Source organism: Aquarana catesbeiana, linkage group LG05 (assembly GCF_042186555.1).
Source record: "Aquarana catesbeiana isolate 2022-GZ linkage group LG05, ASM4218655v1, whole genome shotgun sequence".
NCBI classification, from domain to species: Eukaryota; Metazoa; Chordata; class Amphibia; order Anura; family Ranidae; genus Aquarana; species Aquarana catesbeiana.
Genome location: NC_133328.1, coordinates 652,786,038 through 652,808,992, shown reverse-complemented (window position 1 = coordinate 652,808,992; position 22,955 = coordinate 652,786,038). Strand labels below are relative to the sequence as shown.

Below are 22,955 nucleotides of genomic sequence, written 5' to 3'. Positions count from 1 at the left end.
ACCACACTGTCCGCTCCCAGTACACACACGTTATAAAATGATATCCTCCAAAGTTACTACACCCCTAAATAATACCCATCTACACCTCAGTTATTACACCCCTGCATAGCACCCATCTACACCTCAGTTATTACACCCCTGCATAATACCCATCTACGCCCTAGTTATTACACCCCTGCATAGCACCCATATACATTTCAGTAATTACACCCCTGCTTAGCACCCATCTACACCCCAGTTATTACACTCCTGCATAGCACCCATATACATTTCAGTAATTACACCCCTGCTTAGCACCCATCTACACCCCAGTTATTACACCCCTGCATAGTACCCATCTACACCTCAGTAAATACACCCCTGCATAATACCCATCTACGCCCTAGTTATTACACCCCTGCATAGCACCCATATACATTTCAGTAATTACACCCCTGAATAGCACCCATCTACATTTCAGTAATTACACCCCTGCTTAATACCCACCTACTTCCCAGTTATTACACCCCTGCATTATACCCAGCTACACCCCAGTTATTACACCCCTGCATAATACCAATCCATACTTCAGTAATTACATCCCAGCATAATACCCATCTACAACCCAGTTATTACACCCCTGTATAATACCCATCTACACCTCAGTAAGTACACCTCTGCATAATACCCATCTATACCTCATTAATTACACCCCTGCATAATAACCATCCTTACCTCAGTAATTACACCCCTGTATAATACCCATCTACACCTCAGTAATTACACCCCTGCATAATACCCATCTATACCTCAGTAATTACACCCCTGCATAATACCCATCTTTACCTCAGTAATTAAACCCCTGCATAATACCCATCTTTACCTCAGTAATTACACCTCTGCATAGTACCCATTTACACCCCAGGATAGTACCCACCAATTATTACAGTCCCTCAGCACCGTCTCTCCAGGTTCATAGAGGACTCCGTTCTCAGTACAGGGACACTGCGATGGGGGGACACATTGATTATTCTGTAGGAGAAGAGGGACAGTCACACACAGCTCAGTATAAGTCCACCCTATTAGGCACATAGTACACCTTCATTGAGAGGGTTGGAAAGGTTAATGTACTGTCAGGGTGGTAGATGTTCTCTGCCCCGGGTAAATCAGCGGTGTCACCAGACCATATCACCCGGGTATCTGCCCCATGTCTGTCTACACCCTGTGAGAGTGAAGGAGGCCCTGAGTAGATCAGTCATTCAACCAACACTCCAAGCATAGTTCTACCGCCCATCTTCTCCCTCCTCCATGTTTCATGTACTCGGAGGAAGAAGCTGAAGTTATCTGTTCTTTCCTACACCCAGATTTGTACGGCTCCTGCCAGAGATCTGTAGAAAGGGGATCTGTTTGGGAATCTCCTTGTAGTACAGAATGAGGTGAAATTAAAGTTACGGATGTTATCCCCGCACTGCGGTAGATCTGCCCAGGTATAAACTGAAAGTTGCTCTCCAGATATTAAAGTTAGATCCCCTCCATCCCAAGAACAAACCCTCCCCTCCTCCTCCCACCATGACACTCACCAACAGAAGCTCCCCACTCTGGCAGTAGCAGCCTGGCTGGCACGTCCTGTTGTCTTCTTCATCATCCAGATGAGCGCAGGAGGCGGGGCCATCGCTGCACTCCTTCCACACCTTCCCATCCAGACAGATCCCAGGATCCTCTCCTGTAAGGCAGACAATAAGAAGATCCAGAATAACTCTTTTACATCAGGACATACCACCACCATGCACCATCATACGAAGCCACTCCACAAAGGATAAGAATAGCTCCAAGGATCCCCTTCACTGAAAACTAAAATAGATCCCAGGATCCACTACACATAGAACTAGAATAAACACATACAGGGATCCACATAACATAAAGTTAGAGCAGATCTGGGGATCTCCACACAGAGCTAGAACTGATCTAGAGATCTACTCCACCATGAAACCTTAAAAGATACAGGAATTAACTGCACACAATCTAGAACAGAGCCATGGATCCTCCCTTGTAAGGAGGACAATGAGAAGATCCATAATGACTCTTCGACACCAGGACATACCACCACTATACATCCACCATACCACCACCATACCTCTACCGAACCTCTATCCTACCACCACCATACAACCACCACACATCCAACACACATCCACCATACCACCAACACACATCCACCCTACTACCACCATACCACCACCATACTAACACCATACATCCACCATACCACCACCATACAGCTACCATTCATCCACCATACATTTACCATACCACCACCATACCTCTACCAAACCTCTACCATACCACCACACATCCAACACACATCCACCATACCACCACCATACATCTATCATTCGTCCGCCATACATTTACCATATCACCACCATACATCCACCATACCACATCCACCCTACTACCACCATACCACCACCATACCACCACCATACTAACACCATACCACCACCATACATCTACCATTCGTCCACCATACATTCACCATATCACCACCATACATCCACCATACCACATCCACCCTACTACCACCATACCACCACCATACTAACACCATACATTCACCATACCACCACCATACATCCACCATTCGTCTACCATTCGTCCACCATACATCCACCATACCACCACCATACTACCATCACACATCACCAAACCACGTCACATAGGAAAAAAATAGGACCAAGGATTCACTTCAAGAGAACTACAGTAAACAAATCCAGGGATCAATGCCACATAAAGCTAGAGTAGATCTAGGGATCTCCACACAGAGCTAGAACTGATATAGGGATCTACTCCACCTGAAACCAGAGAAGATCCAGGAATCAACTGCACACAATCTAGAACAGATACAGGGATCCTCTCCTGTAAGGAGGACAATTATAAGATCCAGAATGACTCTTCTCCACCAGAACATACCACCACCATACATCACCAAACCAAGGCATGTCACATACGATAAAAATAGAACCAAGGATCCACTTCACAAAAAACTGGAATAGATCCCAGGATCCACTCCACATAGAACTAGAATGAACAAATCCAGGGATCCATGCCACACAAAGCTAGAGCAGATCTAGGGATCTCCACACAGAGCTAGAACTGATCTAGGAATCTACTCCACATGAAACCAGAAAAGATCCAGGAATCAACTGCACACAATCTAGAACAGAGCCATGGATCCTCTCTTGTAAGGAGGATAATGATAATATCCAGAATGACTCTTCTACACCAGGAAATACAACCACAATACATCACCAAACCAAGGCACTTCACATAGGATAAAAATAGAACCAAGGATCCACTTCACAAAAAAACAGAATAGATCTGGGAATCCACTCCACGTAGAACTAGAAAAGGATAAATCCTGGGATCCACACCACATAAAGCTAGAGCAGATCTAGGTATCTACTCCACACAGAGCTAGAACTGGTCCAAGGATCTACTCCACATGAAACCAGAAAAGATCCAGGCATCAACTGCATATAATATAGGAACAGATCCGGGGATCCACTCTAAACAGAACTACAAAAATATCCATAGATCCACAGAACTTAGAACTAAAACAAATCCAGACTCCATTGAACTAGAGGAGCATCAAGGATCTACACAATAGTAGAGCAGAACCAGGGATCCACTGTGCACAGTTATAATGCCGCTGTTCATATGGGAAACTCACAGAACACTAACCCCAGATCTGAATACAATCTTACCAGAACAAGGGTGGAGGTTACAGGTGGAGAACTCAATGCGGCGCAGAACGACACTGACACGGCTGCGGTTCCGATATCCTCCGCCGCAGGGCACGGAACATTCTGACCACGGTCCCCAGTCCCCAGCGGAGCCTTAGGAGAAAGGAGAGATTATTCATCATGTGTATCCAGCATTACTAGAGAGAAGCTGAGGGTGATGTGTGGAGGACCTACGTCTGACCCACCTTTACAGGGCTGTAAACTGCAGAACTCAATGGCCACACCGGACCCCTCACAATCCTGACCTCCGAATGCGGCAGCTGGGTTTGTCCCTGATCGGTAGCGTCGTCTGGTGCCAACATTACATGAACGGCTGCAGGAGCTCCACGAGGTCCAGTCACTCCACCCACAATCCACTGTGACATGAACAGAGAGGGGAGTGAGGAATGGGGTATAACAGACGCATTGGCCAGATGTGTGATTTCCTTTCATTTATTGGCCCTAAAACTGGTCCACTCAGATGTGCCCTTCCTCGCCAGACCTAACTTCACCTTAGACGCATTTCACCCACAATATGGCAGGCGAAACGCGTTGGTGGTGTCACATCTGATGGGGAAATTACACAATCTCATTAATCACAGCAGTATGGATATGCTGGTTGTTGTAGTGCTCCCCAGCCACCCATTGAGCTGATGGCTGACTCTAAAGGAGATCAGACAGATAACAGTCCTCACCTGGACATGGAGCTGCACTGCAGACCATCTCACCGGACACACAGGTGCTGCAAACACAGGAGATGTTAGAGAAGCCCCGAACTGAGGAAGGAGTATCATGGGAGGCAAGGAGTAAATAATAACATCTGTAACACAACAGGAAGGTCACAGTTACCAGTTGTTGCAGGCATCCAGCGTCACGTTCTCCCCGGGCTGGTAGAGCGCCCCCTTGTGGTAACAGGAGCATTCAGTCTGTGGCACACAGCTGTTGTTCTGCAGGAAGAGCCCTTCAGGGCAGTAGCAACCCTCGTAGCAGGTGGAGGCGCACTCTACCTGGGCAGCCTGGTCCAGACACAGACGAGGACACGCCCCCCCGGTGCCACGACATTCCTCCGTGGTCTGATAGATCATATTGGGTGGACACAGATCTGGAGGAAAGAGAGGAAGAGGCCCAATAAACAGGGCCAAATTATTATTGTTACTGGATGTGGAGTTCTGAAAGCAGCCAGAACCATCCTCCAAATCCACCATAAACCCAATCAAAGAGACCACCACACCGCCTGTCCCACCGAAATCCCACTGTGAACCAGGGCCAGGGCAAGGGTGCTTCATGAGAAGGGGGCGCACAAAATGGGGGGCTCTTCTACCAAAGTAGTTCACAGCTTATTGCGGAGGGGTGGGAAGGAGGTAGAACTTTGGCCTTTCCACTTGGGCACCAAAGGACCATGTCCCAGTGACACCAGCATCACTCACCTTTGCAAGGCTGTGTGTTACACTCCCTGGTCTGAATCTGTGGCCCCCGACATTCGGGGCCCCCATGCAATGGCGAAGGGTTAGAACATGAGCGGTTTCGGGTCTGAATTCCAGAGTCACAGGTGGCGGTACACTCTGTCCAGGAGCTCCAGGAGGACCAGCCGCCAACAACTGTATCAGAAGAAGTCAGAGCATCAACGTCACATATCACTTCCAGACAGGACAAGCATGAAATGGGAGGAGCAGGACCCCAATTTTACAGATCATCCAATCCCCCCTCTACAGTACTTCTCAGATATTTTACTTACCGGGACACAGCGGCGTGTCACATGGCTCCTCCTGAACAGACTCCCCAACACACAGAGGGCCAGAGGAGGACAGCGTGCTGTTACAGTGCCGGAATCTTCTCCGCACCCCAATATTTTCCACATCATAGAAGCACGTTCTAGAGCATGGCGACCATGGGGTCCAATCACTCCAGAATATGTCCGTCTCTGATGATCCAAAAGAGAAGAAGGATAGGGGGGGTGTGACACAGAGAAGAGGGGAAAGAAAGAGAGAAGGGGAACCAGAGAGAGGAGAGAGATGGAGAGGGGATGACCATTATGGTGCCCACATTTATAAACTTTATCATAAGCAGAAGATTGGAGACCTGCCAACACATAAGACCCTCACATTCTGGTATCTGTAGATTGTATGAGAGACAACGGATCAACATTTCTATAATAATAATGTATTTCACATCCCACTTTACACTGCTGTGAAAATATAGACCCATAAAGGAGAAATACCACCCATAGTTCCAAATAGGAGAAATACCACCCATAGACCCATATAGGAGAAATACCACCCATAGTCCCATATAGGAGAAATACAACCCATAGACCTATATTGGAGAAATACCACCCATAGACCCATATTGGAGAAATATCACCCATAGACCCATATAGGAGAAATACCACCCATAGACCCATATAGGAGAAATACCACCCATAGACCCATATAGGAGAAATACCACCCATAGTTCCAAATAGGAGAAATACCACCCATAGACCCATATAGGAGAAATACCACCCATAGACCCATATAGGAGAAATACCACCCATAGTTCCAAATAGGAGAAATACCAACCATAGTCCCATATAGGAGAAATACCACCCAAAGACCCATATAGGAGAAATACCACCCATAGTTCCAAATAGGAGAAATACCACCCAAAGACCCATATAGGAGAAATACCACCCAAAGACCCATATAGGAGAAATACCACCCATAGTTCCAAATAGGAGAAATATCAACCATAGTCCCATATAGGAGAAATACCACCCAAAGACCCATATAGGAGAAATACCACCCATAGTTCCAAATAGGAGAAATACCAACCATAATCCCATATAGGAGAAATACCACCCATAGTCCCATATAGGAGAAATACCACCCATAGACCCATATAGGAGAAATACCACCCATAGACCCATATAGGAGAAATACCACCCATAGTCCCATATAGGAGAAATACCACCCATAGACCCATATAGGAGAAATACCACCCATAGTCCCATATAGGAGAAATACAACCCATAGACCTATATTGGAGAAATACCACCCATAGACCCATATTGGAGAAATATCACCCATAGACCCATATAGAAGAAACACCACCCATAGACCCATATAGGAGAAATACCACCCATAGTTCCAAATAGGAGAAATACCAACCATAGTCCCATATAGGAGAAATACCACCCAAAGACCCATATAGGAGAAATACCACCCATAGTTCCAAATAGGATAAATACCACCCATAGTCCCATAAAGGATAAATACCACCCACAGACCCATATAGGAGAAATACCACCCATAGACCCATATAGGAGAAATACCACCCATAGTCCCATAAAGGATAAATACCACCCATAGATAGACCCATATTGGAGAAATACCACCCAAAGACCCATATAGGAGAAATACCACCCATAGACCCATATAGGAGAAATACCACCCATAGTCCCATAAAGGATAAATACCACCCATAGATAGACCCATATTGGAGAAATACCACCCAAAGACCCATATAGGAGAAATACCACCCATAGACCCACGTAGGAGAAATACCACCCATAGACCCATCCAGTGTCGGGACAAGATCATCCAGCATCCAGGATAAAAATGCCAAACTGCACCCCTTCCCTTAGGGTTAGCAGTGATGTTGCTGTCACTACTCCTGTCAGCTTTGTAACAGAAACAACTGGCACAGAGCGCCCCCCCTTTCCACTGCTTGTTCTGGCCTTGGACCCATCATCCATGATTGGTGGGGGAACCACAGTAAATGGGAACAATCACATCAATCACAATCTGTAAGTTGGAGTTTCCTCATGTCCTACCATTGGCACATGGAGTGTAGCACTCTCGGATGTCTCGTGTGTCACCCTCACAAGGAGCCCCACCATTAGCACTTGGAGGATTAGATGGGGATCTGAAAGGAGGGAGAGAGAGATAGAGAGACCTGTCATTCATTCCTCATTGTGGAGAGGAAAGGGATTTATTGACTCTTACAGTTCATGGTGGGGGTCCTAAAATGGCTATTTGGTTCATGTATGGAAGTATGGCCTGAAGGCTTTGCATGTTAGGATTGCTCTATACCTCCAGTCCTGTATGGTCTATTATGGGTATAAGGTCCTGTATTGTATATTATGGAAATAAGGTCCTGTATTGTATATTATGTATATAAGGTCCTGTATTGTATATTATGGAAATAAGGTCCTGTATTGTATATTATGTATATAAGGTCCTGTATTGCCTGTTCCTTGTGTGCTCAGAGTAAGACTCCACGACACCTTCCAGTGGGCCTCCTACAACCCATACCCAATGGAGAGAGGCCCTGGACCCACCTGTCTATGGACTTCATTGTGGAGTTACCCAACTCCCAGGCAACACAGTTATCCTTATGGTGGTTGACCGGTTTTCAAAGATGTCTCATTGTATTCCACTTAAGAAGTTGCCCACTTCTAAGGAACTGGCTTCCATTTTTGCTCGGGAGATCTTTCGCATACATGGGCTACCCAAGGTGATTGTCTCGGACAGGGGTAGTCAGTTTGTGTCCCGGTTCTGGCGAGCCTTTTGTGCACAGTTGGGAATTCAGCTCGCTTTCTCCTCTGCGTATCTCCCGCAGTCTAATGGGGCCGCAGAACGAGCCAATCAGTCCTTGGAGCAATTCCTACGTTGCTATATTTCTGACCATCACAACAACTGGTCAGATCTCTTACCATGGGCGGAGTTTGCTCACAATAGTGCCTTGAATTCTGCTTCCGATTGTCCCCGTTTATGGAGAATTATGGTTTCCAACCTTCCATGTTGGGTGACTCGTTTGTTCCGCAGAGTATTCCTGCGTTAGAGGAACATCTCTGTGGTCTTCGTTCCACTTGGGCACAAGTCCAGGAGGCTGTGCAACATGCTAATGATAGGTACAGACTCCATGCTGACCGCAGACGCCTGCCTGCAACGTCCTACCAGGTTGGGGACAGGGTTTGGCTGTCATCTTGCAACCTACGACTTCGTTTTCCCTCACTGAAGTTCCACTACATTGATCCCTGACTTCTGGCTTGGCTGATTATCTGTTCCGGTTACTGAACTCTGGCTATGTTCTGACTACATTTGTTCTTTTTACTTTTATTATTAAACAAGTGTGATTTAACTGTACTTCTGTCTCAGCCTAATTTCATGGTTTCTGACAGTTGCAGAGTTGAGAAAAAGACATCCAACCTCCTAGGACAGTAGCAAAAAAAAACAGAGGCATGCTGGTAGTAGGAGGGGTTATCCTATGCTAGGCCTAATTTTTTTTTTTTTGACAGTGTCCAATCTTCCTGTAGGTGGCAGTATAACCCAAAGATGAAAAACTGTCTGTCTGTGTCCCTCAGTGGAAGGGAAAGTAGAATGCCTCTTCTTGTTACCTCTGCAATACACACGTAACTGTCCAGTGTTCTACACGGCACTGTACCTGAATCGCTCCTGCATGCCCGCTCCACATGTTGTGTCACATGGTGTCCACTGGGACCACGCTGACCACCCACAGTCCACGGCACAGCCTGAGCTGTCACATGTCACCTTCCCGTCCTGACACCGGCTGCAGTGGGGGATATTGGGGAATAGGGAGGGAGAAAACAGGTAGTACAATGAGAAGGAACAACATGGACATTGGAAGAGCAACAACATGATACCCAAAGGTTGGGGGGGACTTTGGGAATATTTTTTATATCAGTTAATGTTTTCATGATCAGACTTTTATACTAATTAATATTATTTAATAAGCTCCTTTGTGGCTTCATAATTACGAGAAAGGAATCAGCAAAGAGATGTGAACTGGGGCGGCTCAATAAAATGACGGCAACCATAGAATCAGGAACGGTCCTTCTGCCCAGAGTAACCAATCAGATGACAGCTATCGTTGTGCACCAGAGAACTTGACTGGTTGCCGTCTAGAAGGCCCAGAGCCGTTATCAGAGTAACAGCCCCCCCCCGCTGGTCCTCACCACACGCTGCAGTTGTCATGACTGAAGAAGGTCTTTCCAGGAAGTTGGGTGCCGCCATGCTCCACATAACAGCGGCACCGGCTGATGTTCACACAGCCGCCATCTTGGAGGTACAGACCAGGAGGACAGCGGCATCCTGCAAGGCAAAGGACAATATGGTGGCACTGAGAGGGCAGAAGAGACCATGAACAAGATTGGGTTGTCTAATATATCTGTGATAATATCCAAATGTAGATTTATTGCAGGAAAAGCCTCGATCTCCCATATACAATATATCTATTTATTGCCCAGAGCTCAGAGAAGACGGATTGGACTACGCAGGACCCCCCACCCATATATAATACTACAGACCCAGGGGTTAGGTACCCACCTTCCATACAGCCGTCATTACACAGGGTCTCAGCGTTCAGGCTGCGGCAGGTTAGCGGACACGGATCCATGTGCTGGGATTCGCACTGTCCAGGATGGATAAGGATCATCTCCGGGCCGCAGTCTGTGAACACAAAGCAGTTCAGAAGTCACAGTCTATCCAATGACAATGAAGAGACCCAACAAGCAGATTCTGTACTTGAACCATCTCATTACTGGAGGTGGCAGCCAATAGTCCACACTTACCTTCTGAGTCTCCGCATGGCTGTAGGTTACAGGATTCTGTCTGCACAGATTCTCCGCGGCATGGAAGACCCCCGTTCTTGGGTGGCGGATTTTCACATTTCCTGTTTCTAGAACGCACTCCTCCTTGACACAGAGCATCACAGGCAGACCACTCTCCCCAAGGCGACCACACACCATTCACTGTGGGGTACAAACATCATATGACCAAGGGACTCTGCTATGAAGAGGAGACTACACAAAATGTTATAGTGACTGGAGAAGCCTCCTGACACTGACAGGAGAAGCCTCCAGATACTGACAGGAGAAGCCTCCAGACACTGACCGGAGAACCCTCCAGACACTGACCGGAGAACCCTCCAGAGACTCACTAGAGAAGCCTCCAGACACTGACCGGGGAAGCCTCCAGACACTGACCGGAGAAGCCTCCAGACACTGACTGGAGAAGCCTCCAGACACTGACCAGAGAACCCTCCAGAGACTCACTAGAGAAGCCTCCAGACACTGACAGGAGAAGCCTCCAGACACTGAACGGAGAAGCCTCCAGACACTGAACAGAGAAGCCTCCAGAGACTCACTAGAGAAGCCTCCAGACACTGAACGGAGAAGCCTCCAGACACTGACCGGAGAAGCCTCCAGACACTGAACGGAGAAGCCTCCAGACACTGACCGGAGAAGCCTCCAGACACTGAACGGAGAAGCCTCCAGACACTGAACGGAGAAGCCTCCAGACACTGAACGGAGAAGCCTCCAGACACTGAACGGAGAAGCCTCCAGACACTGAACGGAGAAGCCTCCAGACACTGACCAGAGAAGCCTCCTGACACTGACCGGAGAAGCCTCCAGACACTGACCAGAGAACCCTCCAGAGACTCACTAGAGAAGCCTCCAGACACTGACTGGAGAAGCCTCCTGATACTGACAGGAGAAGCCTCCAGACACTGACCGGAGAAGCCTCCAGACACTGACAGGAGAAGCCTCCAGACACTGACCGGAGAAGCCTCCAGACACTGACCGGAGAAGCCTCCAGACACTGACAGGAGAAGCCTCCAGACACTGACCGGAGAAGCCTCCAGACACTGAACGGAGAAGCCTCCAGACACTGACCGGAGAAGCTTCCAGACACTGACTGGAGAAGCCTCCAGACACTGACCAGAGAAGCCTCCAGAGACTCACTAGAGAAGCCTCCAGAGACTCACTAGAGAAGCCTCCAGACACTGACTGGAGAAGCCTCCTGATACTGACCAGAGAACCCTCCAGAGACTCACTAGAGAAGCCTCCAGACACTGACCGGAGAAGCCTCCAGACACTGAACGGAGAAGCCTCCAGACACTGAACGGAGAAGCCTCCAGACACTGAACGGAGAAGCCTCCAGACACTGAACGGAGAATCCTCCAGACACTGACCGGAGAAGCCTCCAGACACTGACCAGAGAAGCCTCCTGACACTGACCAGAGAAGCCTCCAGACACTGACCAGAGAACCCTCCAGAGACTCGCTAGAGAAGCCTCCAGACACTGAACGGAGAAGCCTCCAGACACTGAACGGAGAAGCCTCCAGACACTGAACGGAGAAGCCTCCAGGTACTGACCAGAGAAGCCTCCAGACACTGACCAGAGAACCCTCCAGACACTGACCAGAGAACCCTCCAGACACTGACCAGAGAACCCTCCAGACACTGACCAGAGAACCCTCCAGACACTCACTAGAGAAGCCTCCAGACACTGACTAGAGAACCCTCCAGACACTCACTAGAGAAGCCTCCAGACACTGACTAGAGAACCCTCCAGACACTGACTAGAGAACCCTCCAGACACTCACTAGAGAAGCCTCCAGACACTGACTAGAGAAGCCTCCCAACACTGACCAGAGAAGCCTCCATACACTCACTAGAGAAGCCTCCCAACACTGACCGGAGAAAAGTTTTACACATTCCATATACATAAGAGGGATGTAACTGCTCCTGTCAGAAGTTCTTGAGATGATTCCAGGCATTGGATAGGTCCTCCTGGGCCTCCTTTAGCATTATGATGCCTCCAGCCTCTTCCATATCATATCTGATATTCCTGTTAATTTCCCTCTCACAATCCCCCCAGGTATGTCTCGCTCACCTACCTGGACATGCTTGTACGAAGCAGCTCTGGCTGTCAAATTGAGCTCCGGCACAATGACCCCCAGGCAGCCGGTCTCTGATTACATCCCGACGTCGGAACTTGACTCCCAATCCACAGGAGCGGCTGCACTCACTCCAGGATGTCCAGACAGAGAGGACACAATCCACTGCAGGGAAGGAAAACACTTGAGATAAACAAAAGACACTTCAGCTCAAGTGTGAGTCACAATAGAAGTTCTGTTTATGGTCCCTCCAGTGTGACAGAAGGACAAGGAGACTCAACAAAGAGAACCTACCACAGTTTTCCTCATCGGAGCCATCTGAACAGTCACGGTGGAGGTCGCAGTGTCTCTCTGAGGACACACATTCTCCTGAGCCACAAGTAAACTGTTTGTGTGAACACATGCTGGGGCCTGGGGTGGGAACAAGCCACGTGGGAGTGGACATCACAACTGCAGAGGAGGTGCCTGGAGAGACAATAGAGCAGGGGTGTAAAACTCAATTTCATTGTGAGCCGCATTAGCACTATGGTTGCACTCAAGGGGTTATATCTGTAAGACTCTATGTCAAGAGCACCCCACCCACCTTTTACATCAGAAGTCAAGAGTCCCCCACTCTCCCTATATCACAGTGCGACCCCCTTACCTTGTGCTGCTGCCAGGAAGAAGCGGGAGGAGGAGCTGTGAAGAAGAAAGTGCAGGGTCTGGAGGAGGACCAGAGGAGGTCTGCTGAATGCTGACTAGGGGAGGCGGAGATGAGCGTGTACTGTGGCTGCACAGAGAGGCACAGGATCTAGGAGGAGTTCTGTCCTCCTCTCTGCTGCCAACTGCTGAGATAAGGTTGGGGGTGGAGATGAGGGGGTTCTGCGGCTGCACAGGAAGGCGCAGGATCAGTAGGAGGAGTTCTGTCCTACTCTCTGCTGTGACAGCTGAGATAAGGTGGGGTGGAGATGAGGGGGTTCTGCGGCTGCACAGGATCAGTAGGAGGAGTTCTGTTCTACTCTCTGCTGCGACTGCTAAGACAAGGTGGGGGAGGAGACGAGGGCGGTTCCGCAGCTGCAGGAGAGGAGCGAGGGCCACATGAAATGGCCTGGAGGGCTGGATTCAGCCTATGGGCCTTGCATTTGACACATGTGCAATAGAGAGTTCTAATAGCCACTCATACCACTTAAACCGAAAAAACTTGAGAGGCATGAAAAGACTCACCGCAGAGCTGCTCGTCGGAACCATCGATGCAGTCTTCTTGTCCGTTGCAAACATTAACCGCGTCGACACAGCCAAATGCAGAGCAGACAAACTGATCGATGCTACAGGTACTTCTGGGAAGCTCAGTGGTCAGGTTCATCGTGAATGTGCTGGCCGTTCCTGTAATATAAAAAGTTCATCTCACATCTTACCAGATTATTCATTTACAAGGACCAGAATTTTCCAGGTTTGTTGATCAATGTACTAATAGGTTATGTTCCTCTTATCAATTGTTTTCTAGACATTCATCAATACATGTAGCACTTGTATAATATACTGTACACACCAAAGGGCAGCGGTACTGGAGGTCCCCTCAAGCACATTACAAACCTTCATGCGTATGAGAGGCATGAAATTCCTCACGGCCCCCTGGTCTAACGCCCCCCTCTTCTGGAGGGACCTCAACAGGCTCCTTCCAAATAACGACAGTCCCTGAACCAGGCTTCAAGCTGGAATGATGTCCTTCTGGAACAACAAAGATCTCAGGACCTGGGAGTTCACCCTCCAGAGAGGTATTTCTTGGTGTAGGGGTTGAGATTCTTGTTTCATGGTACAGGTCACTTGTCTCATTATACTGAGATGTGGATGACACCTCTTCCACAGGTGGTCTGGCTGGGTTTGACATGGGAGCTTCTTCAGTTACTGGTTCTTCTTTGTATGATGGGACTCCAGGCTTACTTTGTGCTTGTCCTGGAAGACTTGAGGGTTGAACAGATAGACCAGGGTGGCCAGTCCCTACCCAAGCTGGAGTTACACTCCCACCATCTCTTGTGTGAGGAGTCCCCATTCCTGGCACTTCTTGTCCTACACTCAATGCGGGAAAACTTGTGTGTCCTGAGGTGCCATCTACATCTGTACTCCATGTGTTCTTACCAGCAAGCCCAGGAACGCCGGTCTGAAAGGGGCCGGGACGAACTCCAGGACCTCCAGAAATGGCTTCTCCTGAATGTGTGATAGCAGCGATGGGTGGAATGCTGCTGGATGTTTCATCTGTCATTTTAGTTGGAGCAGTCGTCATCAGCATACCAGGAGAAGCAGAAGAGACATCTCCAAACTCCAGGGTTGTAGATTCCAATCTATGTTCAGGTCTGTCTGGGATTCTGATGCCAGGCTTTCCACTGACAAACGGCTTCTCCTGAATGCCAGGCTGACCAGTGGTCTCCAGTCTTGGTCCAGTTCCCTGTCCAGGTGTCTCTTGCTGTATTCCGGGGCTACCTGTTGGTTGGGATGGTTGATATATTCCCGGTTCTCCAGCATGTGCAGGAAGAGAAGAACCTGGATGGAGAGTGCTGCCCGGTGCTGTACTGTGTCCAGGTGGAAAGGTTACATCTAGGTGACATGAAAGAGCACAAACTGAAATATTCCAACTATTCTCCATTAGAAAAAGCACTATGCTGAGAGCCTACTACATATCTAACACCAATATTCAGAGATAGGAGTCATGCCTTATCTGCTCTGACACAAACACAGGGTAATATACAGTATACTGAATGAAGACAAACCTGCAGGTCCTTACATGAGTGTCCATGCACACTGCCATATCTGCAGCTGCACTAAGGCTAAGCCAATGTCAAGTCTAATAAGCAGAGCCATATTTGATGCCATGTGTAATTCCGAGAGGACCATCTGGTGGCACATCTGTGTAGAGCCATATCTGGTGTCACATCTAATCTGCAAAGCCATATCTGGTGTCACATCTAGTCTGCAGAGACCTATCTGGTGTCACGTTCAGTCTGTGGAGCCATCACTGGTGTCATGTCTAATCTGTAAAGCCATATCTGGTGTCATGTCTAATCTACAGAGCCATATCTGGTGTCACATCTAGTCTGCAGAGCCATATCTGGTGTCACATCTAGTCTGCAGAGCCCTATCTGGTGTCACATTCAGTCTGTGGAGCCATCACTGGTGCCATGTTTAATCTGTAGAGCCATTTCTGGTGTTATGTTCTACTTTATAATACCTGAAGAGGAATCTAAAAGCTGAGGAAGACTCACCTGCTGGGGGAATGACCAGACCCGGAGTGACCACGGTGCCTAGAGGAGAATGGGAAACCAATCTGCTCAGTACTGTACACAGAAATGTATAGGACTAGTACTAATAATTCCCTATTTCCCATATTTAGTGTTGGGACAAGGTCATCCAGCACCCAGGGCAAAGAAGCCAACCCCCCCCCCTTCATTATCTGTGAGCTTAGGGGATGCTACCCCCAGCAGTCATCCGCTTGTCATAATGTCTTGTATCAGGAATGAGCTCACTGGTACCCCCATCAAAAACAGCAAACCCAGGGCAGCTGACCCTCCTGCCCACTCCTTGACCCGCCCCTGCCTATATTGTATAGGTCTGACATATATTACATCGCTGTATGTACAACACAAGGCCACTCTCATCATATACAGTATATTCCAGATACCATGAAACACAGGACAGAGCGTTTCCATATACACGCCATATACTGTATGTGGCCCAACTATTGGCCTTTAAGTCTGTGAATAATGGAGATTATCACCTTGCCTCAACAGGGAAGACACTTTCCCCTTATGTATGATTTGGGGGGGACCTCTTGTACACTCATAGACACCACTAGGGAAAAAGGTGGAGTTAAGGAAGGGGGTGTGGCACTGTTATTCGATATTCAGATATGTGCACTGCCATACCAGAAGCCACCAACACCATGAAGGTTCTCACAAAGCTTCATTCGTAGCTCAGCATTGGGTCAGGGTTAGGGTAAGGGTCAGAGCCACGTGTTAAAGATCTGACTCTTGAGACCAGTTACCATCATATATATCAGCCAGGAGAATCTCTTCTACCATATCTTACCACATCCATCCTCGTCTGAGAAATCGTGGCAGTCGGGTCTCCCGTCACACAAAGATCTGGAGGCGTTTACACACTCACCGCTGCGGCACTCAAACTCTCCCATCTGACAGTGAGAAGGCCTCACCTCCCCAGGAATGGTGACGTAAGCTGGACGTTGTGTGACAGCTGCCCCTGTGTGCTCCACTACAAGAAAAGAGAATATAAATTCCTAAAACCTCGAACCATATCACTCCCAGCATGCTTCACACCACCATTCCCGTATCTCTCCCAGCATGCCTTACACCACCATTCCCGTATCTCTCCCAGCAACATCTGCACTGACGTCCTCCATATCCCCCCTCCGCATGCTCCACACTGATCTCCTCCATATACTTTACAGTATGCTCCACCCCAACCTCCTCCATATTTTCCACAGTACAATCCTCACTGACGCCCTCCATATCCTTCCTAACATGCTTCACACCACCATTCCCCAATCCCTCACAGCTAATCTGCACTGACCTCCTCCATATCCCTCCCAACATGCTTCTCACTGATCTCCTCCATAGTCTTTACAATATATGCTAAGTCTAACATGCTGACCTCCATAATATCCCCCGGAAATGCTCCACACTGATCTCCATATCCCCTCAAAATACTCCACACCAACCTCCTGCATCTCTCTCACAGCACAATCCTCACTGACATATTCCATATCCCCTCCATATCCCCCCCAACATGGTTCTCAATGACCTCCTCCATTTTGCTTCCAGCATGCTCCTCACTGACCTCCTACAAATCCCCAAAATGCTCCACCCTGATCTCCTCCATATCCCCTCAAAATGCTCCCAACCAACCTCCTCCATATCTCTCACAGCACAATCCTCACTGACATGCTCCATATCACTCCCAACACGGTTCTCAATAACCTCTCCGTATTGCTTCCAGCATGCTCCTTACTGATCTCCTCCATATCCTTTACAATATGCTTCACACTGACCTCCTCCATATCCCTCACAGCACAGTGCCCGCTGACCTCTTCTAACATGCTCTGATATCTTCCATATCCCCCCCAAAAGGACTCTCACTGGCCTCCTCTTTACCCCTTACAGCATGCTCCATACCAAGCTAATGAATATTTCTCAGAACAATTCTCACTCACTTCCTCCATATCCCTTCCAACTCATTCCTCATTGATATCCTCCCTATCCCTCACAGCACAATCCTCACTAATCTCTTCCATATCCTTTACAGTATGCTCCTCACTGACCTCCTCCATATCTCTCACAGTATGCTCCCCACTGACAACCTCCATAACCCACCCAACATGTTCCTTACTGACCTTCCCTTTACCAACCTCCTGCATATCCCTCCCAGCACACTCCTCATCAACCTCCTCCGTATCCCCCCCCCCCCCAACATGCTCCTCGTCAACTTCCACCATATCCCCCCCACAACATGCTCCTCATCAGCCTCCTCCATATCCCCCGCCCCAACATGCTCCTCATCAACTTTTTCCATACCTCCCCCAAACATGCTCCTTATCAACTTCCTCCATATCTCTCCAACATGCTCATCAACTTCCTCCATATCCCCCTCAACATGCTCCTCATCAACTTCCTCCATATCTCTCCAACATGCTCATCAACTTCCTCCATATCCCCCTCAACATGCTCTTCATCAACTTCCCCCTATCCCTGCCAAATTATCCTCATCAACTTCCTCCATATCCCTCCCGACATTCTCCTCATCAACTTCCTCCATATCCCCCTCAACATTCTCCTCATCAACTTCCCCCATATCCCCCCCAACATGCTCCTCATAAACTTCTTCCATATTCCCCCCAACATGCTCCTCATCAACTTCCTCCATATCCCCCTCAACATGCTCCTCATCAACTTCCTCCATATTCCCCCCAACATGCTCCTCATCAACTTCCTCCATATCCCCCTCAACATGCTCCTCATCAACTTCCTCCATATCCCCCTCAACATGCTCCTCATCAACTTCCTCCATTTCCCTCCCAACATGCTCCTCATCAACTTCCTCCATATCCCCCCAACATTCTCCTCATCAACTTCCTCCATATCCCCCTCAACATGCTCCTCATCAACTTCCTCCATTTCCCTCCCAACATGCTCCTCATCAACTTCCTCCATATCCCCCTCAACATGCTCCTCATCAACTTCCTCCATTTCCCTCCCAACATGCTCCTCATCAAATTCCTACATATCCCTCTCAACATGCTCCTCATCAACTTCCTCCATATCCCCCTCAACATGCTCCTCATCAACTTCCTCCATTTCCCTCTCAACATGCTCCTCATCAACTTCCTACATATCCCCCTCAACATGCTCCTCATCAACTTCCTCCATTTCCCTCCCAACATGCTCCTCATCAAATTCCTACATATCCCTCTCAACATTCTCCTCATCAACTTCCTCCATATCCCCCTCAACATGCTCCTCATCAACTTCCTCCATATCCCTCCCGACATTCTCCTCATCAACTTCCTCCATATCCCCCTCAACATTCTCCTCATCAACTTCCCCCATATCCCCCCCAACATGCTCCTCATAAACTTCCTCCATATTCCCCCCAACATGCTCCTCATCAACTTCCTCCATATCCCCCTCAACATGCTCCTCATCAACTTCCTCCATATTCCCCCCAACATGCTCCTCATCAACTTCCTCCATATCCCCCTCAACATGCTCCTCATCAACTTCCTCCATATCCCCCTCAACATGCTCCTCATCAACTTCCTCCATTTCCCTCCCAACATGCTCCTCATCAACTTCATCCATATCCCCCCAACATTCTCCTCATCAACTTCCTCCATATCCCCCTCAACATGCTCCTCATCAACTTCCTCCATTTCCCTCCCAACATGCTCCTCATCAAATTCCTACATATCCCTCTCAACATGCTCCTCATCAACTTCCTACATATCCCCCTCAACATGCTCCTCATCAACTTCCTCCATTTCCCTCCCAACATGCTCCTCATCAAATTCCTCCATATTCCTCTCAACATTCTCCTCATCAACTTCCTCCATATCCCCCTCAACATGCTCCTCATCAACTTCCTCCATTTCCCTCCCAACATGCTCCTCATCAACTTCCTCCATTTCCCTCCCAACAGGCTCCTCATCAAATTGCTCCATATTCCTCCCAACATTCTCCTCATCAACTTCCTCCATATCCCCTTCAACATGCTCCTCATCAACTTCCTCCATTTCCCTCCCAACATGCTCCTCATCAACTTCCTCCATATCCCCCTCAACATGCTCCTCATCAACTTCCTCCATTTCCCTCCCAACATGCTCCTCATCAACTTCCTCCATTTCCCTCCCAACATGCTCCTCATCAACTTCCTACATATCCCTCTCAACATGCTCCTCATCAACTTCCTACATATCCCCCTCAACATGCTCCTGATCAACTTCCTCCATTTCCCTCATCAACTTCCTACATATCCCTCTCAACATGCTCCTCATCAACTTCCTACATATCCCCCTCAACATGCTCCTCATCAACTTCCTCCATTTCCCTCCCAACATGCTCCTCATCAAATTCCTCCATATTCCTCCCAACATGCTCCTCATCAACTTCCTCCATATCCCCCTCAACATGCTCCTCATCAACTTCCTCCATATCCCTGCCAAAATTATTCTCATCGACTTCCTCCATAACCCTCCTGACATGCTCTTTACTGATATCCCCTATATCCCTCACAACATTCTCCTCGCTGACAACCTCCATCGTTCTTCCAACATGCTCCTCACTGACAGCCTCCATACCCATCCCAAAATGCTCCCAACTAACGTCTTCCATATCCTTCCCAATATGCTTCTCAGTGACATCCTGCATATATATCTCCCAACATGCTCAACAGTGACCTCCTCCGTTATCCCTCCTAACATGCGCCTTATCAACTTCCTGTAAATTCCTGCCAACATGATCCTCATCAATATGCTCCATATACCTACCAACATGATCCTCACTAATGGCCTCCATATCCCTCCCATCATGCTCCTCACTAATGTCCTCCATACCCCTCCCAACATGCTTGTCACTAACCTCCTCCTTATTCTTTTCCATATCCACCTGCAACACAATCCTCACTGACCTCCATATCCCTCCCAACATGCTTCCCACTGATCTCCTCCATATCTCTCCCAGCACAATCCTCCATATCCATCCCAGCATATTCTCCACCAACCACCTCAGTATTCTTCCCAGCATGTTTTACACTGCCATCACCCCATCCCTCCCAGCATGCTCCACACACATCCAGCTGTTTCTATATGAAATCTGAGCAGAGGGGTGGAATCTCACCGTAGGGGCATCCAATGACCTCACAGCGCAGGTAGATGGCCTTGTGATAATCAACAGGATGAATGCGGAGGAATCGGGTCAGTATGGTGCGGCCCAGCTCCCGCCTCACCGGACTGTTACTGTCTGAATTGGCTTCAAATATCTAAACCAGAAACAGAAATCAGAAAGAGATGGAATCACAATGGAGCTATTACAAAGCTATCAGGCTGGACATGGTGAGGAGCAGATGGAGTTTAAAAAACCCCCAAATCAAAGGAGTGGTCTCATTCTTACTATTCTCCTCTTATAATTATTACTAATGCTGTTATAAGATTATTCCTAAATAATGTCAATGTTCTCACCTGGGGTTCCTGTGGGGAGGTCTTCTCTTGAGCGGTGAAGTTCTGATAGACGCGCCCATCATGGCTGTACATGAGATGATACTTGGTGGTGTAACCTCCTGACTGTCGCCCTCCCTGGGTGATGATGGCGGAGATAAAGGTGGGCTGTAGAAAGTCTATCTGGAAGTACGGCTGTTTATCCGAGTCCAGAGGGCTCCAGCCAGGAACAATGTTCAGTCTGGAGGAAGATAAGATTCTATATTCAGTGTGTCACCTATAGACATCCCTGTCTATATTCTGCCCTTAACATTGAACATTTCACACTCCACCTTACTATACATAATGGATGTGTTCTTAACATACTCTCCAACAGCTCCTCCCCCAGTTTCCAGCTCATCCCCCCTTTTCACAGCTGCTCCTCCCTCACACCTCACTGCTCCCCAGTTCTCAACAACTTCCTCATTCCCTGTTGCTTTCCCAGTTCCCAGATCCTCCCTCAGGTCTCAGCTCCTCCCTCATTCCCTGCTCCTTTCCCAGTTCCCAGATCCTCCCTCAGGTCTCAGCTCCTCCCTCATTCCCTGCTCCTTTCCCAGTTCCCAGATCCTCCCTCAGGTCTCAGCTCCTCCCTCATTTCCTGCTGCTTTCCCAGTTCCCAGATCCTCCCTCAGGTCTCAGCTCCTTTCCCAGTTCCCAGATCCTCCCTCAAGTCTCAGCTCCTCCCTCATTCCCTGTTGCTTTCCCAGTTCCCAGATCCTCCCTCAGGTCTCAGCTCCTTTCCCAGTTCCCAGATCCTCCCTCAAGTCTCAGCTCCTCCCTCATTCCCTGCTGCTTTCCCGGTTCCCTGCTCCTCCCTCAGGTCTCAGCTCCTTTCTCAGGTCCCAGGTCCTCCATTTTCAGTTTCCAGCTTCTCCCTCATTCCCTACTGCTTTCCCTTCCCTGCTGCTTTCCCAGTTCCTAGATCCTCCCCCCAGGTCTCAGCTCCACCCTCAGGTCTCTTTCTCCACCCTCATCCCTTGCTGCTTTCCCTGTTCCTCCCTCAGGTCTCAGCTCCTCTCTCAGGTCCCAGGTCCTCCCTTGGTTCTTACCTCCGTTTTCAGTTTCTAGCTTCTCCCTCATTCCCTGCTGCTTTCTCAGTTCCTAGATCCTCCCCCAGGATTCAGCTCTTCTCTCACTTCTCAGCTCCTCCTGAGGTCCCAGCTTCTCCCTCATTCCCAGCTCCTCCCTCAACTCTTAGGACCTTTCTCAGTTCTCAGCTCCTCCCAAACTCCTCTCTCAATCCCTGCTGCTTTCCCCATTTCCTAGCTCCTCCCTCAAGTCCCAGATCTTCCCTTGGCTCTTAGCTCCTTTTTCAGTTTCCAGCTTATCCCTCATTCCTTGCTCCTCCCTCAATCTCAGCCACTCCCCCAGTTCCCAACTCCTCCCCCAGTTCCTCTTTTAGTTTCCAGCTCCTCCCCCCGTTCCTCATTTAGTTCCCAGCTTCTCCTATAGTTTCCTGCTTCCCCCTCAGCTCTTAGCTCATTTCTCTGTTCTCAGCTTTTCCTAAGGCCCAAGCTCCTTCCGAGCTCCTATCTCATTTCCAGCTGCTTTCTCAGTTCCCGCATTCTCCATCAGCTCCTCTTTCATTTCCCAACTTCACCCACAGGTCCGGGCACTGCTCGAAGTACCCAGCTGTACCCTCAGATCTCATCTTCTTCCTAAGATCCCAGCTTCTCCGTCAGTTCCCTGCCCCTCTTTTGGCTAATTCTGAGGTCCAAGCTCCTTTCTCATTGCCTGCTGCTCCCTCAGTTCCCCCCTCATGTAGTACTTCTCCCCAG

At 48.6% G+C, this 22,955-nt stretch overlaps 1 protein-coding gene across 1 annotated transcript in view; it reads right to left on the bottom strand.

Moving 5' to 3' along the window:
- LOC141146132 (SCO-spondin-like) overlaps positions 1-22,955 on the bottom strand; it is a 146,323-nt gene that overhangs the window by 46,776 nt on the left and 76,592 nt on the right. Inside the window, 21 exon segments of the mRNA XM_073632887.1 lie at positions 917-1,011; positions 1,560-1,702; positions 3,744-3,875; positions 3,968-4,138; positions 4,457-4,503; positions 4,611-4,863; positions 5,189-5,359; positions 5,497-5,682; positions 7,573-7,664; positions 9,186-9,311; positions 9,718-9,853; positions 10,088-10,210; positions 10,333-10,512; positions 12,444-12,608; positions 12,738-12,908; positions 13,647-13,805; positions 14,559-15,014; positions 15,680-15,718; positions 16,503-16,685; positions 20,822-20,963; positions 21,163-21,379. Of these exon segments, the coding sequence (XP_073488988.1) occupies positions 917-1,011; positions 1,560-1,702; positions 3,744-3,875; positions 3,968-4,138; positions 4,457-4,503; positions 4,611-4,863; positions 5,189-5,359; positions 5,497-5,682; positions 7,573-7,664; positions 9,186-9,311; positions 9,718-9,853; positions 10,088-10,210; positions 10,333-10,512; positions 12,444-12,608; positions 12,738-12,908; positions 13,647-13,805; positions 14,559-15,014; positions 15,680-15,718; positions 16,503-16,685; positions 20,822-20,963; positions 21,163-21,379 (3,387 nt within the window).